The sequence below is a fragment of the Aquarana catesbeiana genome, linkage group LG03, assembly GCF_042186555.1.
Source record: "Aquarana catesbeiana isolate 2022-GZ linkage group LG03, ASM4218655v1, whole genome shotgun sequence".
Lineage (NCBI taxonomy): Eukaryota > Metazoa > Chordata > Amphibia > Anura > Ranidae > Aquarana > Aquarana catesbeiana.
Window position 1 is genome coordinate 9511777 of NC_133326.1, and position 15863 is coordinate 9527639.

A 15863-nucleotide genomic window follows, 5' to 3' on the forward strand; every position below is an offset into this window, starting at 1 on the left:
TTCTCTTTCCTTGCAGAGGGGAAAAAAAATATGTGTAGAAACAATAAAAAATAAAGAAAAATACCTAGATCAAGGCTTGCCAGGATTAGTGTTTTGGTCAAAGTTCAGTATCTTTTGGGCAGGATTTTTTTTTATTTTTTTTTAAATTGGCATCAGTGTGTTTTAGGTAGAAAAAAGAAAAGCAAAATGCGCACTCTCATTTTTTGTGATACGGCACTGCGTCGCTTTACCAGATAATTGCGCGGTCGCCTGACGTTGTATCCAAACAAAATTTACGTGCTTTTTTTTCCCCACAAATAGGGGTTTCTTTTGCTGGTATTTGATCACCTCTGTGGTTTTTATTTTATGCGCTATAAACAAAAAAGTGCGATAATTTTGAAAATAAAAATTTTTTTACTTTTTGCTATAATAGATATTAAAAAAATGTAAAAAAACGAATTTTTTCATCAGTAAATTTATTAAGAAATTAGGTTTTTTTACATTTTTTTATTGGATGTGTTTTATAGCAGAAAACAATAAATAAATAAATATATAAAAAGAAATTTCGCTCTTTTTTTGTTTATAGCGCAAAAAAAAAACGCAAAGGACCTCAAATACCACCAAAAGAAAGCTCTATCTGTGGGGGGAAAAAAGGACCTCAATTTTCTTTGGGTACTGCGTCGCACAACTGCGCAATTGTCAGTTAAATCAATGCAGTGCCGTATCATAAAAAAATGGCCTGGTCAGGAAGAGGGGGTAAAACCTTCTGGAGCTGAAGTGGTTAACCATTTAGAGCCATTTTTTTTGGGGGGGGGGGGTATTTGTTTTTGGGGGTTTTTCTTGCACACATGTTTAAAAACAAACTGTAGGCCTGAAGATTACATAAAACCCCCAAAGCATTGTATATTTTTTAAAAGTAAACCCTAGAGAATAAAATAGTGGTACGCAAAATTTCAGTAAAAAATAAACTAAAGTTAAGGGCACACAAACGCAATAAATTAATTAAAAAAAAATGTTGGTAATATTATAAAAGATTGGGGCTGCACTGAGTAAATAGATACCCAACATGCTAAACTTTAAAATTGTGTGTGCCTGTGAAATGGTGACAAAATGTCCCCTTTGTCATGATTTTTTTGGTGACAGGTTCTTTTTTATGCTATGGACCTGTTTATTTGGCAATTACTTTTTTTTTATTACTATAAAAAATAAGGAATACGTATTTTGTTTTTAATGACAAACCAGGTTTTTGTGTTTTTTTGTGATTTGCCTTGTAAAAATATATATATATATTTTTTTAATTTTTGGAGAAATAAAATGAATTTAAATAAAAAGACTTTAAATATTAATTGTTAAAGTGGTTCTAAAGCCTACATACGGTACATTTCAGACTTTTTGCATGACTGAATCTGAATGAGAGGGTCTGGTTCATTATAATCACCTGGTGTTTCACCAAACTGAAATTGCTATTGCAGAGGGTGCCTAAAATTTTACCTGTATCTTAATGCATCCCCTGCAATAGGAATTTCAGTATTGATGGTTTTTCTTTACACTTATTTATTAGATGAATGAATGAGAGATTTTGAATCCGGTGGTATAGACTGGAACATCGTCTTATGATTGTGCTTTGTGCAGGTTTTGGGGACTCCGGTGGATCCCTTTGACTCCCTCTCAGCTCTGGAAAGTGCAGAACAACTGACATTATTGGACCATCTGATCTTCAAGCAGATTCCCTATGAGTAAGTCTCTTCCGATGTGGCCTGTGCTGACCTGTACAGTTTTGGATGTTGTAGGGTTGGGTTAGAACCCCAGTGCAGTTTTTATTTCTGTCTGCTCCCCTGATTGGTAATGCCGCCCCTTTCTGTTTGTCCTGGTGACCATTGTCATTGAGACAGAAAATGATGGAAAATGTAAATTTCAGGGATCTATTTATAAAAAGAAAAAAGTGCTCTACAAGCAGGGTTCAGGAGTGTGCTACATTCAGAGTTCAGGAGTGCGCTACGTTCAGAGTTCAGAAGTGTGCTACGTGCAGGGTTCAGAAGTGTGCTACGTGCAGGGTTCAGGAGTGTGCTACGTGCAGGGTTCAGGAGTGCGCTACGTGCAGGGTTCAGGAGTGCGCTACGTTCAGGGTTCAGGAGTACGCTACGTTCAGGGTTCAGGAGTGCGCTACGTTCAGGGTTCAGGAGTGCGCTACATTCAGGGTTCAGGAGTGCGCTACGTTCAGGGTTCAGGAGTGCGCTACATTCAGGGTTTAGGAGTGCGCTACCTTCAGGGTTCAGGAGTGCGCTACGTACAGGGTTCAGGAGTGCGCTACGTGCAGGGTTCAAGAGTGCGCTACGTGCAGGGTTCAAGAGTGCGCCACGTGCAGGGTTCAAGAGTGCGCCACGTGCAGGGTTCAGGAGTGCACAACATGCAGGGTTCAGGAGTGCGCTACGTGCAGGGTTCAGGGGTGCACCGCGTACAGAGTTCAGTGGTGCGCTACGTACAGGGTTCAGGAGTGCGCTATGTGCAGGGTTCAGGAGTGCGCTACGTACAGGGTTCAGAAGTGCGCTACGGACAGGGTTCAGGAGTGCGCTACGGACAGGGTTCAGGAGTGCGCTACGGACAGGGTTCAGGAGTGTGCTACGTACAGGGTTCAGGAATGCGCCACGTACAGGGTTCAGGAATGCGCCACGTACAGGATTCAGGAGTGCGCTACTTACAGGGTTCAGGAGTGCGCTACGTATAGGGTTCAGGAATGCTCCACGTACAGGGTTCAGGAGTGCGCTACTTACAGGATTCATGAGTGCGCTACGTATAGGGTTCAAGAATGCGCCACGTGCAGGGTTCAGGAGTGTGCCACGTACAGAGTGCAAGGTTCAGGAGTGCGCCACGTACAGAGAGCAGGGTTCAGGAGTGCGCCACGTACAGAGAGCAGGGTGCAGGAGTGCGCCACGTACAGAGTGCAGGGTTCAGGAGTGCGCCACGTACAGAGTGCAGGGTTCAGGAGTGCGCCACGTACAGAGTGCAGGGTTCAGGAGTGCGCCACGTACAGAGTGCAGGATTCAGGAGTGCGCCACGTACAGGGTGCAGGGTTCAGGAGTGCGCCACATACAGAGTACAGGGTTCAGGAGTGTGCCGTGTGCCGTGTGCAGGGTTCAGGAGTGTGCCACATACAGAGTGCAGGGTTCAGGAGTGTGCCACATACAGAGTGCATGGTTCAGGAGTGTGCCACGTACAGAGTGCAGGGTTCAGGAGTGTGTCACGTACAGAGTGCAGGATTCAGGAGTGCGCTACGTGCAGGGTTCCGGAGTGCTCTACAAACCCAGGAGTTCCAGCTGCAAAACCGGGTGCGAGGGCCACATGACTAGGCCTGGTGGGCCGGATTCAGGGTTTGACATATGAGATGTGATCATCATTGGGGAAGGGAATTGGCTGAAGAAGCTGAAACGGACAGCTGGTTTCCCGTGATGCAAACAAGGTGGCGGTGGTGTGGTCCAGGAGCAGTACTGTTATAGGGTGTACACACGGTCGGACTTTGTTCGGACATTCCGACAACAAAATCCTAGGATTTTTTCCGACGGATGTTGGCTCAAACTTGTCTTGCATACACACGGTCGCACAAAGTTGTCGGAAAATCCGATCGTTCTGAACGCGGTGACGTAAAACACGTACGTCGGGACTATAAATGGGGCAGTGGCCAATAGCTTTCATCTCTTTATTTATTCTGAGCATGCGTGGCACTTTGTCCGTCGGATTTGTGTACACACGATCGGAATTCCCGACAACGGACTTTGTTGTCGGAAAATTTTATCTCCTGCTCTCCAACTTTGTGTGCCGGAAAATCCGATGGAAAATGTCCGATGGAGCCTACACACGGTCGGAATTTCCGACAACACGCTCCGATCTGACATTTTCCATCGGAAAATCCGACCGTGTGTACGGGGCAGTACACTGGGATTAGAGAGGACAACGCTGGATCCACTGGGCGTGTTATTACTGCACAAGCAGACCACCCAAGGTAAGGGGTGGGGGGGGAACAAGAAAGTCTATTTGTGTGGGAGGGTGAGATTCATCTGAATACCTGAAAAATGTGACTACAGCTCCATCTTTTATTTTTTTTCTACAGGGAGTTTTTTGGTCAGGGGTGGATGAAAACTGACAAAAATGAGAGAACTCCGTATATAATGAGCACAAGCAAACACTTCAACCATGTAAGTCATTGGAGCAAAATCAACATCATAGTACGAGTTCAGTTCTTGATGGTGACAGGTTTGCTTTAAAGTGGTAGTAAACTTTTCCATATGCCCAGTGAAGTGACTGGCCCCATGTGATACACAGAAATGAAACAAATCCTCCTACATAAGTTGAAACTGTTTATCTGCAGTCTTCTCCTCTACACAGCCATTCAAAGTCCAGAATTTTTTAGTTTGTCTGAGCTTTCAGAAAGCAAGGAGGGCGGGGAGCTAAAACTGCACTCTGCACAACTCAGTCAGAGCTGAATACAGGGAAGGGACACACCCCTCTTCACTCAGCAACAGAGCTAAGGCTGTGTGCTGGAGCTCCTTCCCCTGTCACCTTTTTTTCTCTTGGTGTCAGGAAAATGTGTTAGAAGGGACTTGTGCAGAGAGCAGAGGAAGGAGGGGGCAAACAGAAAAGACACTTAGTGCTCTGGATTGAGACAAGTACATACTATAGAAGAATATGCATTGTTCATATTTCATATCTGAGGTTTACAACCACTTTAAGGATCTTCCACAGGACTCTTTGGAGATAAGCTGCTACAATGGTAGTTCTCCGTGATTTTGGTGGGATGTATGTTGCCATTCATGTTTTTTTTTTTTTTTTATGGAAATATAATTTGAGTGTATCTAAAGAGTTAGTATATACTCAACCCTGGCTGTTACTCCCCTTTATTTACCAGCTGAATGGTCATAATATATCTTGTACAAAATATAGTAATGTACCTAATTGTACAGTACAGGACACAGGCAAGCATAATCCAGTAGACAGTTCTGAGGTCAGGACAGACAGTGGGCATGTGTAATCTAGTAAACAGTTCTGAGGTCAGGACAGGCATGTGTAATCCAGTAGACAGTTCTGATATCAGGACAGGCAGCTGGCATGTATAATCCAGTAGACAGTTCTAAGGTCAGGATAGGCAGCGGGCATGTGTAATCCAGTAGACAGTTCTGAGGTTAGGACAGGCAGTGGGCATGTGTAATCCAGTAGACAGTTCTGAGGTCAGGACAGGCAGTGGGCATGTGTAATCCAGTAGACAGTTCTGAGGTCAGGATAGGAAGCGGGCATGTGTAATCCAGTAGACAGTTCTGAGGTCAGGATAAGCAGCAGTCATGTATAGTCCAGTAGACCGTTTTGAGGTCAGGATAGGCAGCGGGCATGTGTAATCCGGTAGACAGTTCTGAGGTCAGGATAGGCAGCAGGCATGTGTAATCCAGTAGACAGTTCTGAGGTCAGGACAGGCAGCGGGCATGTGTAATCCAGTAGACAGTTCTGAGGTCAGGACAGACAGTGGGCATGTTTAATCCAGTAGACAGTTCTGATATCAGGACAGGCAGCAGGCATGTATAATCCAGTAGAGAGTTCTAAGGTCAGGATAGGCAGCAGGCATGTGTAATCCAGTAGACAGTTCTGAGGTTAGGACAGGCAGTGGGCATGTGTAATCCAGTAGACAGTTCTGAGGTCAGGACAGGCAGTGGGCATGTGTAATCCAGTAGACAGTTCTGAGGTCAGGATAGGCAGCGGGCATGTGTAATCCAGTAGACAGTTCTGAGGTCAGGATAGGCAGCGGGCATGTGTAATCCAGTAGACAATTCTGAGGTCAGGACAGGCAGTGAGCATGTGTAATCCAGTAGACAGTTCTGAGGTCAGGACAGGCAGTGGGCGTGTGTAATCCAGTAGACAGTTCTGAGGTCAGGATAGGCAGCGGGCATGTGTAATCCAGTACACAGTTCTGAGGTCAGGATAGGCAGCAGGCATGTATAATCCAGTAGACAGTTCTGAGGTCAGAACAGGCAGCAGGCATGTGTAATCCAGTAGACAGTTCTGAGGTCAGGATAAGCAGCAGTCATGTATAGTCCAGTAGACCGTTTTGAGGTCAGGATAGGCAGCGGGCATGTGTAATCCGGTAGACAGTTCTGAGGTCAGGATAAGCAGCAGGCATGTATAATCCAGTAGACAGTTCTGAGGTCAGGACAGGCAGCGGGCATGTGTAATCCAGTAGACAGTTCTGAGGTCAGGACAGGCATGTGTAATCCAGTAGACAGTTCTGAGGTCGGGACAGACAGTGGGCATGTGTAATCCAGTAGACAGTTCTGATATCAGGACAGGCAGCGGGCATGTATAATCCAGTAGACAGTTCTGAGGTCAGGATAGGCAGCGGGCATGTGTAATCCATTAGACAGTTCTCAGGTCAGGACAGGCACCAGGCATGTATAATCCAGTAGACAGTTCTGAGGTCAGGACAGGCAGGAGGCATGTATAATCCAGTAGACAATTCTGAGGTCAGGACAGACAGTGGGCATGTGTAATCCAGTAGACAGTTCTGAGGTCAGGACAGGCAGCGGGCTTGTGTAAACCGGTAGACAGTTCTGAGGTTAGGATAGTCAGCGGGCATGTGTAATCCAGTAGACAGTTCTGAGGTCAGGATAGGCAGAGGGCATGTATAATCCAGTAGACAGTTCTGAGGTCAGGACAGGCAGCTGGCATGTGTAATCCAGTAGACAGTTCTGAGGTCAGGACAGGCATGTGTAATCCAGTAGACAGTTCTGAGGTCGGGACAGACAGTGGGCATGTGTAATCCAGTAGACAGTTCTGATATCAGGACAGGCAGCGGGCATGTATAATCCAGTAGACAGTTCTGAGGTCAGGATAGGCAGCGGGCATGTGTAATCCATTAGACAGTTCTCAGGTCAGGACAGGCACCAGGCATGTATAATCCAGTAGACAGTTCTGAGGTCAGGACAGGCAGGAGGCATGTATAATCCAGTAGACAATTCTGAGGTCAGGACAGACAGTGGGCATGTGTAATCCAGTAGACAGTTCTGAGGTCAGGACAGGCAGCGGGCTTGTGTAAACCGGTAGACAGTTCTGAGGTTAGGATAGTCAGCGGGCATGTGTAATCCAGTAGACAGTTCTGAGGTCAGGATAGGCAGAGGGCATGTATAATCCAGTAGACAGTTCTGAGGTCAGGACAGGCAGCTGGCATGTATAATCCAGTAGACAGTTCTGAGGTCAGGACAGGCAGCAGGGATGTGTAATCCGTAGATCGTTATGAAGTCAGGGCAAGTAGTGAGTAATCCAAAAGTGTAGTCCGGGTGCAAAGCTGAGGTTAGCAATGAGGCAGGCAAGGCATGGCAGGTAGGGAGCTAGGTATTAGGTGCTATCACAAGCCCAGAGCTTTGGGCTTGTGATGTTCAAATTGAGTGCCACAGTGGTGAGACCAATGATTGGCAGAGGAGGAAGGGCAGCCTGAGCCCACCGCTACCTAGCAACTAGTACGTTTGCTTTGCGAAGATGCGCCATCACCGGCCAATCAGAGCAGGAGACGCGCCAAGTGGGGAGAGGAAAGTGGATACTTGCCACAAAGGAGCAGCAGCCGCAGCTCTCCTAACAAGCCGGTAAGTCAAAAATCCTCATTTTCATAATGTTTTACCTGGCGCCTAAATAAAGACTTTATACAGAGTACTTTATAAAAGCCGGTACTGTGCTGTGTATTGATATCTCAGTATTTCTGTGCATCAGATGAGTAACCTGATTGCCACGGAGATCCTGCGGAATGAAGATCCGGCGGTACGTGCGTGCACAATTGAGAAGTGGGTGGCAGTGGCTGATATTTGTCGCTGTCTACACAATTATAACGCCGTTCTGGAGATTACATCATCACTTAATCGCAGTGCAATATTTCGCCTCAAGAGGACCTGGATTAAAGTGTCCAAACAGGTATGAAGAACCTAAACACTGGAGAACATGTGATACATTATTAGTCTTTATTTCCTCTGTGTGCCGGGGTCAGTGTTACATCATCACGCTCTGACTCCAGATTTTTTTTTGTTCAAATGAAGTGCTATGGTACTGTTAGTTTATCAGAGAGTCCATGAGAGAATCTACATCCGTGTTTTACTTAACGTTTATGATGTCGGGGGCCTCAACATCTCCAAAGAGCCGCATATACGTTTCAGTAAATATTCAATGTCAGAGACCGCAGGCACACCACATGATATAGTCAAAGTCTATGGGCAATGATACAAGAGATGGGCAGAGACTGCAGACATGATACAAGAGATGGGCAGAGACTGCAGACATGATACAAGAGATGGGCAGAGACTGCAGACATGATAGAAGAGATGGGCAGAGACTGCAGACATGATAGAAGAGATGGTCAGAGACTGCGAACATTATAAAAGAGATAGTCAGAGACTGCAGACATTATACAAGAGATGTGCAGAGATTGCAGACATGATACAAGAGAGGTGCAGAGATTGCAGACATGATACAAGAGATGTGCAGAGACTGCAGACATGATACAAGAGATGTGCAGAGATTGCAGACATGATACAAGAGATGTGCAGAGGGTGCAGACATGATACAAGAGAAGGCCAGAGACTGCAGGCATGATATAAGAGATGGCTAGAGACTGCGGACATGATACAAGAGATGGTCAGAGACTTCAGACATTATACAAGAGCTAGTCAGAGACTGCAGACATGATACAAGTGATGGTCAGAGACTGCAGACATGATACAAGAGATGGTCATAGACTGCAGACATGATACAAGAGATGGTCAGAGACTGCAGACATGATACAAGAGATGGTCAGAGACTGCAGATATGATACAAGAGATGGGCATAGACTGCGGGCATGATGCAAGAGATGGGCAGAGACTGCAGATATGATACAAGAGATGGGCATAGACTGCGGGCATGATGCAAGAGATGGGCAGAGATGGGACATGATATGACTGATTTCTGATTGGGACTCTAAAACAAAGTTAATACTGCAGCTGCAGGAACAGATTCACAGGACTCAATCACTGTGTTTAAAATGTCCGTTCAGTGAAAAATTTATTATTACATGTTATTTTATACATAGATAAGAAAGGGGTGGTGTGAGATGTTATTAAAAGCTAACAAATAGAAATATGTTATTAAAAACTAGCGAATAGAACAATTGCAAAAGTAAAACCTTGAGAAGGGAGGGGGGAGTAGAGAGCGTTTAGTAGGAGAAGTGTCTGTGTGTTAGGTGAAGGTTACAGAACACATTTCAACAGTGAGAACAAAATGGATTCTCTTGTGCTTAAATGAACAGTACAATGAATGTCCATGTCATTTCCCCCCTTTTGTTTATTTGACACCATTCTTCTCCGCGTTACGTTCAGCCGATTGCTGGTAACTCCTGTTACATTGGCGCAGAGAGACGGCGTCCTGTTCAGCTCCCTCCTAGCTTTCTCACAATAATGGGTTCATCAGGGCTGGTGGTACATTTGTTGGTACAGCGGGTAGTCACACAGAGGCATAGCCTGATGAGGAAGTAAATAACAAACATGAGAAATAGGAACATCACAATGTAAGCGCCTAGTTTCTGTAACCATGTTGCTATGCCATATAAAAAATCACCAAAACCTCCTAAACCCTGAAAGGGGTTCCATCCATCTTTAGCAATATCTCTGGCCTTATTCTGTAGTTCTCTTATCTTAGCAAGATGCCCTTTAATAATGTCCTCATTATCAGAAATGTATATACAACAGTCAGTGCGAAATATCTTACACATCCCACCTTGAGCTGCAGTGAGATAATTTAGCGTTAATCTGTGCTCTAATACCACTTTTTTAAGCTGAGCCATTTCTTCATTTAATAAACCTATATCAGTGGTAGTAAGGTTAATAATCTCATCTACAATTCTAGTGTAATTATTTAGTCTTTTCATTGCTTCAATTCCCCATTCTGTCCAGGAAGGGAACCATGACCATGCCATGTCACCTTCAGTGAACAGCTCTCTTTTGAACACTAAAGGGTATTCTGGACTTTGATCTGGTCGCACTGTATCTTTGCGAACAGCCAAAGCAGGTACTAACTTCCCAATATAACATGTACCTGTAACATTAGTAGGAAGCCAGGCGTAAGCTTTATTTCCACATATATAATATAACCCTCTACGTATGGACGGTATGCCTGCTCCTAAAAAACTGGAAGCAATAACATGGAATCTCAGGAAACCGATATTTTCACATATTGGAAACTGTGAGCAATTTGTACTATAAAGGGTTCTATTTAGTTCTGGATCTGGGATATAATAATATTGACCATAGTTTCCTCCATAAGCTGTAATTTTTGCTCCGCTGCAATCTGAATTGCCCAACCGTCTACATTTAGTGTTAAACGGGCGTGTGATGTTTAAACAAATCTGTGGAGTGTTTATCTGTTTCGAAACCATCAAAGTTACTGATCTGTGCTCATTAGCTGTGGAGACTATGTATGAGCCATTTATTCTGGTCCTGTTTAGATCAGTGAAATTGAGAGGCATTGCTATCATGGGTATTGTTCCTGTATGGGGATGTAAGTGAGAACACACCCAGCAGTTACTAGCGTTGCTATGGGTTGCATACAAATTTAACATTTGGATGAAAGGGTTATTTTTCCATGTCTCAGTTCTCAAAAACAACAAAAAGAAAAGAAACATTATCATCTTTTTTTCAAAGGATATCATCACTTCAGGATTTTCTTGCAGTGACTGGCGTGAATCCAGGTGGGCTTTCCTTCCAACTTGACAGCAGAACCGGTTGTCAAAAGCACCAAATGTGGTCCGTCAAATTTTGGTTCTAGTGGCTTTCTGACGTGTCGCTTGACCACCACCCAGTCACCTGGTTGGATTCTGTGAATACCTGAAACAGAATCTGGGTCGGGGATAGATTTATAAACACCTTCATGTATTTTATTCTGTTTTGGGTGGCCCTCCAAATAAAATCTCATAGGGGGACAGCCCATGTGGTTGTTTAGGGGTAGTTCGTACAGAATATAGGGCTAATGGCAAAGCTTCCACCCATCCTTTTCCTGTATCTGCTTTAATTTTTGCACATCTGTTTTTCAAAATTCCATTAAGTCTCTCAACTTTACCACTACTTTGTGGATGATAAGGTGTATGGAAAGCTTGCTGTATGTGAAGTGCTTCCATTACCTCTTTCATTACTTCCCCAGTAAAATGGGTTCCTCTGTCACTCTCAATAGTTTCAGGAACTCCATATCTACAAACTATTTCATTCAAAATTTTCTTTGCTGTTGTTTTTGCATTTGCTTTGGCTACTGGCCAGCTCTCGGGCCAACCTGAAAACATGTCAACACACACTAAAGCAAACTCATAGGTGCCTATTCTGGGCATCTGAATGTAGTCTATTTGAATTCTTTGGAAAGGGAAATCTGGCTTTGGAGAATGCCTTTGGGGAACATGAACAGGCCTCCCTGCATTGTACAGAGCACAAGTGAGACATGAAGCACAAAACCTGGCTGCAAATGCACTAAATCCAGGTGCTATCCAATAGCAGTCAGTAAGTGCCACCATCGCGCCCTTAGCAAGATGACTGACGCCATGTGCCAGCCGTGCTAAAACTGGGTACAAACTCCTGGGTAGACACCACCTGTTGTCAGCGCTCCACAGGCCCTGCTGATTTTGGGTAGCATTACATTTGATCCACTTATCCTTCTCTTCATCAGGGGCCTGGTTCTGCAACTGAATTAGAGTTTCTACATCCCACTGCTCTTGATGAGGGGAATCTGTCCCCGCTACCTGGGCGACCCCTACAGTGGATGTGACTCCAAATGCCATAAGGGCAGCATCCTTTGCCGCTTGGTCCGCTAAAGCATTTCCTCTGGCTGTCATGTCATTTCCCCTTGCATGCCCTTTTACCTTCAAGATGGCAACTTCTGCTGGCTTCTGAAAGGCCTCAAATAGCCGCTCTATGAGTTTTGCATGTCTCACTGGCTTCCCTGCACTAGTCAGAAAGTGCCGTGCTTTCCAGATAGGCCCAAAATCGTGGGCTATTCCAAATGCATATCTGCTGTCAGTGTAAACATTTCCCCTTTGATTCTCTAGGAGATGACATGCTTTGACTACAGCATACAACTCCGCTTCCTGTGCTGACATCTGGGGTTTCAGTGCTTCCTGATGTAAAATGGTGTCTGAAGTGGTTACAGCAAACCCTGTGTGTGGCTGACCATCATCAGTGTAAAATCTGGAACCATCTACTAATAAGTGTGTGTCACAATCTGATAAGGGCTCATCTTTTGCTGTTGTGACAGAGGCCCTTTCTACCTCCATAAGAGCCATACAATCGTGAGAAAAACTCTCAGGTTCTACATCAGTACCATTTGTTGCATCTTCCTCATCAATTATAGGAAGAAGAGTAGCCGGATTTAAAATAACACATCGTTTGATTGTTAAATTCGATGGAGCAAAAAGAGCAGACTGGTACTTGTCAAATCTACTGGCAGACACACGTCTAGTATTTACTTGATTCATGATTTCCTGTACTGCATGTGGCACATACAGGATCAGAGCAGAATCTAGTACAAGCTCCGTTACTTTGTCTAGCAGCAAAATGCAGGCTGCTATGGCTTGCATACAACTGGGGGAGCCTTTGATGACCGGGTCTAATGAGGCTGATACATACATCACAGGACTCTGTTTGTCTCCATGTAGCTGGGTGAGTACACCTGCAGCAAATCCATTGACTTCATGACAGAACAACGAGAAAGTCTTAGTATAGTCAGGAAGTCCAATGGCGGGAGCTTCAGACAAAATTTTAATAAGCTCCTTCATCTGCAATTCATTGTCCCATGTGAGTTTGAAAGGGTTTCTAGTGGTAGCCTCATATAGAGGAGCCATAAGTTCTGATGCATTTGGAATCCAGTCCCTACAATATCCCACTAACCCCAGGAAGGCACGTAGTTGCCGTACATTTCTTGGCTTTTCAAAGTTTTGTAGAGTTTTAACTCGATCTGGAGTTAGGTGACGGATTCCATGTGAAATGCAGTGACCCAGGAAGATCACTTTCTCTTGGCAGTATTGTAGCTTATCTTTGCTAACTTTGTTGTTACTGTTATAGAGAAACAGGAGAAGGCTTACTGTTTCTCTGCTACAAATGTCCTTTGTATCAGAACAAATAAGCAAATCGTCTATGTACTGAAGCAAAACTGTGTTTGGGTGTGAGGGGGACCATTGGTCCAATACTTGCTTTAACGCAGTATTATATTCAGAGGGGCTACTCACACAGCCTTGGGGCAATCTTGTCCATGCTAACTTTTGGGCATCATGGGTAAATGAAAAAAGGTGCCAGCAATCTGGGTGCAGGGGCACCGAAAAGAAAGCATTTGCAAGATCAATCACTGTAAAGCAGGTGCTGGAGGCAGGTATTCCACTTAGTAAAGTGCGGGGGTTGGGCACGATCGGGGTATCTGCCTCTATTATATTGTTAATGGCTCTCAAATCATGCACCATGCGATATGTCACCTGCCCACCCTTCTTGTCTGGCTTCTTTGCAATTGGGAACAGGGGTGTATTGACCTGGGACTTAATTGGTACAACAACTCCTGCTGCTTTCAGTTGAGTGATTTGATCCTTTATCCCCTCAGTCTGAGCAATACTCAGTGGGTACTGTTTAATCTGTGGGAGATGGGCTCCTGGTTTAATTTTTATCATGACTGGGGTGCAATCCAGCAGACCTACATCATATTTGCTGGTGGCCCATAATTCAGCGGGAATCACTTCCAATTCTGGTGGAAATGGCAGAGTGGAGTCTTGGATTAAAAATACTCCACAGGCAGAATTTAAAACTTCTCCTGATAGACTACTGACCACTTGGACTCCTGTAGGAGTGTAGTCTATGTTTGCTAAAATTTGGTTCAAAATGTCAGCTCCCAAAAGATTGGTAGGAACTGTGTCTGAAACTAACACTTTAGTGACAATTTCTGTTTGCTGTCCTAGCCTGAGTTTAAGTGGCTTGGACTCAACCAAATCAGTAGAGGTCCCGGTTAGGCCAACACCAGAGATAACATTTGTAGATAATAATCCTGGAGGTAAGTCCTCTATATTAAAAACACTTCGGCTTGCACCAGTATCAATTAAACAGGTTAATTCTGTTTCTCCTCCAGGATAGGGGAGTTCTTGTAAAAATACTTTTACTCTGGCCTCGGGACCATTGTCTCCCCTATTTAACATGATTGATACTGGCATGCCATTTTCCTATGCCTGATCCACTGCTTTTGGCAGAGAACTGGGATCAGCATGAGGGGCCTCTAAGCTCTTTCCTAGTCTACGGTCAGGAAGATGGCAGAATTTGGCTATGTGTCCTTCCCCATCACAATTGTAGCATATAATTGGTCCCCGATTGCCATGATTTCTGAAATTGCCTTTGCCTCTTCCTCTTCCTTTTCCTCTCTGCTTCCCCATGTACATAACCTTGGGTTTGCTGTCTTTTTGGTTAATCCTGTTTTCTATGGACAACAGGATAGGCAGGACGTCTCGAATAGACATATTGCCTGCCTCAGGCCTTGCTGTGAACAACTTTTCTTTCAACTGGGGTATTAAACCATCAATTAACCTATGTTTCACCAGTTGTGTAGATGGACTTGCAGTTTCTCCCGCCTTCTCTTCCTCTATTTTAATGCCTGCTTCCTCAGCCATATCACTTAACCGCCTCCAATAAGCCCCTGCTGCTTCCTCTTTCCCTTGCTTAGCATTCATAAATTCAGCATGTCTGGTTTGTCCATATATTTGGGGCAATTTTTCCTTCAATTTCTCACAAACCTCCCGTCCACTAACCATCTTATTTAGATTTTTGACGTCTACACCACATTCTTTAAGTATATAGCCAGACATGTTGCTTCCCACTGCTTTAATAAGAAGCTGATGAATGTCAGTAGCAGAAGCCTCATATGCTTCCTGTGCAGCACTAAGTTTGTTTGCAAACCCAATTGGATTCTTTCTAGGATCTCCCAATCCCTCTAATATGGCTCTCATATCTTGGGGACTAAAAGGTACATGCCATTTAATTTGAGACTTACTGTCAACAGCATCACCTTCAAAAACTAATTGGGTTCTGACAGGATAAACTGCAACAGATTTCTCTATGCCAGGGGCAGAAGGGCTGGCATCTCCCTTCCTTCTCTCTTCATCTTGCTGCCACAATTTGGAAATTATGGTTTGCTCTGGAAGTTCAGACTCTATCTCTCTTTCTCTGGCCAAGGCCTTAAGTTCAGAGAGATCTAGGTTTGCATATGTGCCTTTTGATTTATGCCAATCATCTGTTTCTAGGATACGAGCCAAATCCCTCTTTGTAGGTTGATATGGGGCTGTTAAACCTCTGCTCTCTACTATATTGCATAGCTCATCTTTTGTGTGTTCCATGTAATCTAATTCTTTTGCTTTTGTGCGTGGACCCCTTAAAGCCAAACTGGCAGCCACATAAGGTGGGGGGTCCTCCTCTACAGAGTCTTCTGGCCAAACGTAGTAAATTTGGGCAGTACTTTTATTAAATATCTCCGTCAAGCCAGTTTGATTTGCTACTTTAGCTTCTGTCTCCCATGTGCAAGCTATTCTCCACGTTCCTTCACTGCACAGTAGTGGGCCATAATCGTGCAGAAAAGTTTGCCATACTTTTAAATCAAAAGTCCCTTCAGATTTTAAAGGTTTAGCTGTTCCCTTTGTCCATTCTACCCATTTATCTAGGGGCTCAGTATAAGCAGAACCGTACCTTCGGTTCATATATTCTCTAGCGCTCATCTTGCGCTGGGCATTTTCTGAAGGCCTCTCTCCCTTCATTCCCTTAATTAATTTAATGCCCATAATGACTGGCCAGTCTTCTCTCTTCTCTACTTGTGCCTATACCCTCTTGCCT

General features: G+C 44.4%; 1 protein-coding gene across 2 annotated transcripts in view; it reads left to right on the plus strand.

Moving 5' to 3' along the window:
* RASGRF1 (Ras protein specific guanine nucleotide releasing factor 1) overlaps nt 1–15863 on the plus strand; it is a 168580-nt gene that overhangs the window by 129937 nt on the left and 22780 nt on the right. For both annotated transcript variants that reach the window (XM_073618247.1, XM_073618248.1), the window contains exons 21-23: nt 1612–1715; nt 4085–4169; nt 7720–7917. In XM_073618247.1, the coding sequence (XP_073474348.1) occupies nt 1612–1715; nt 4085–4169; nt 7720–7917 (387 nt within the window). The remainder of the gene's footprint in view (nt 1–1611; nt 1716–4084; nt 4170–7719; nt 7918–15863) is intronic.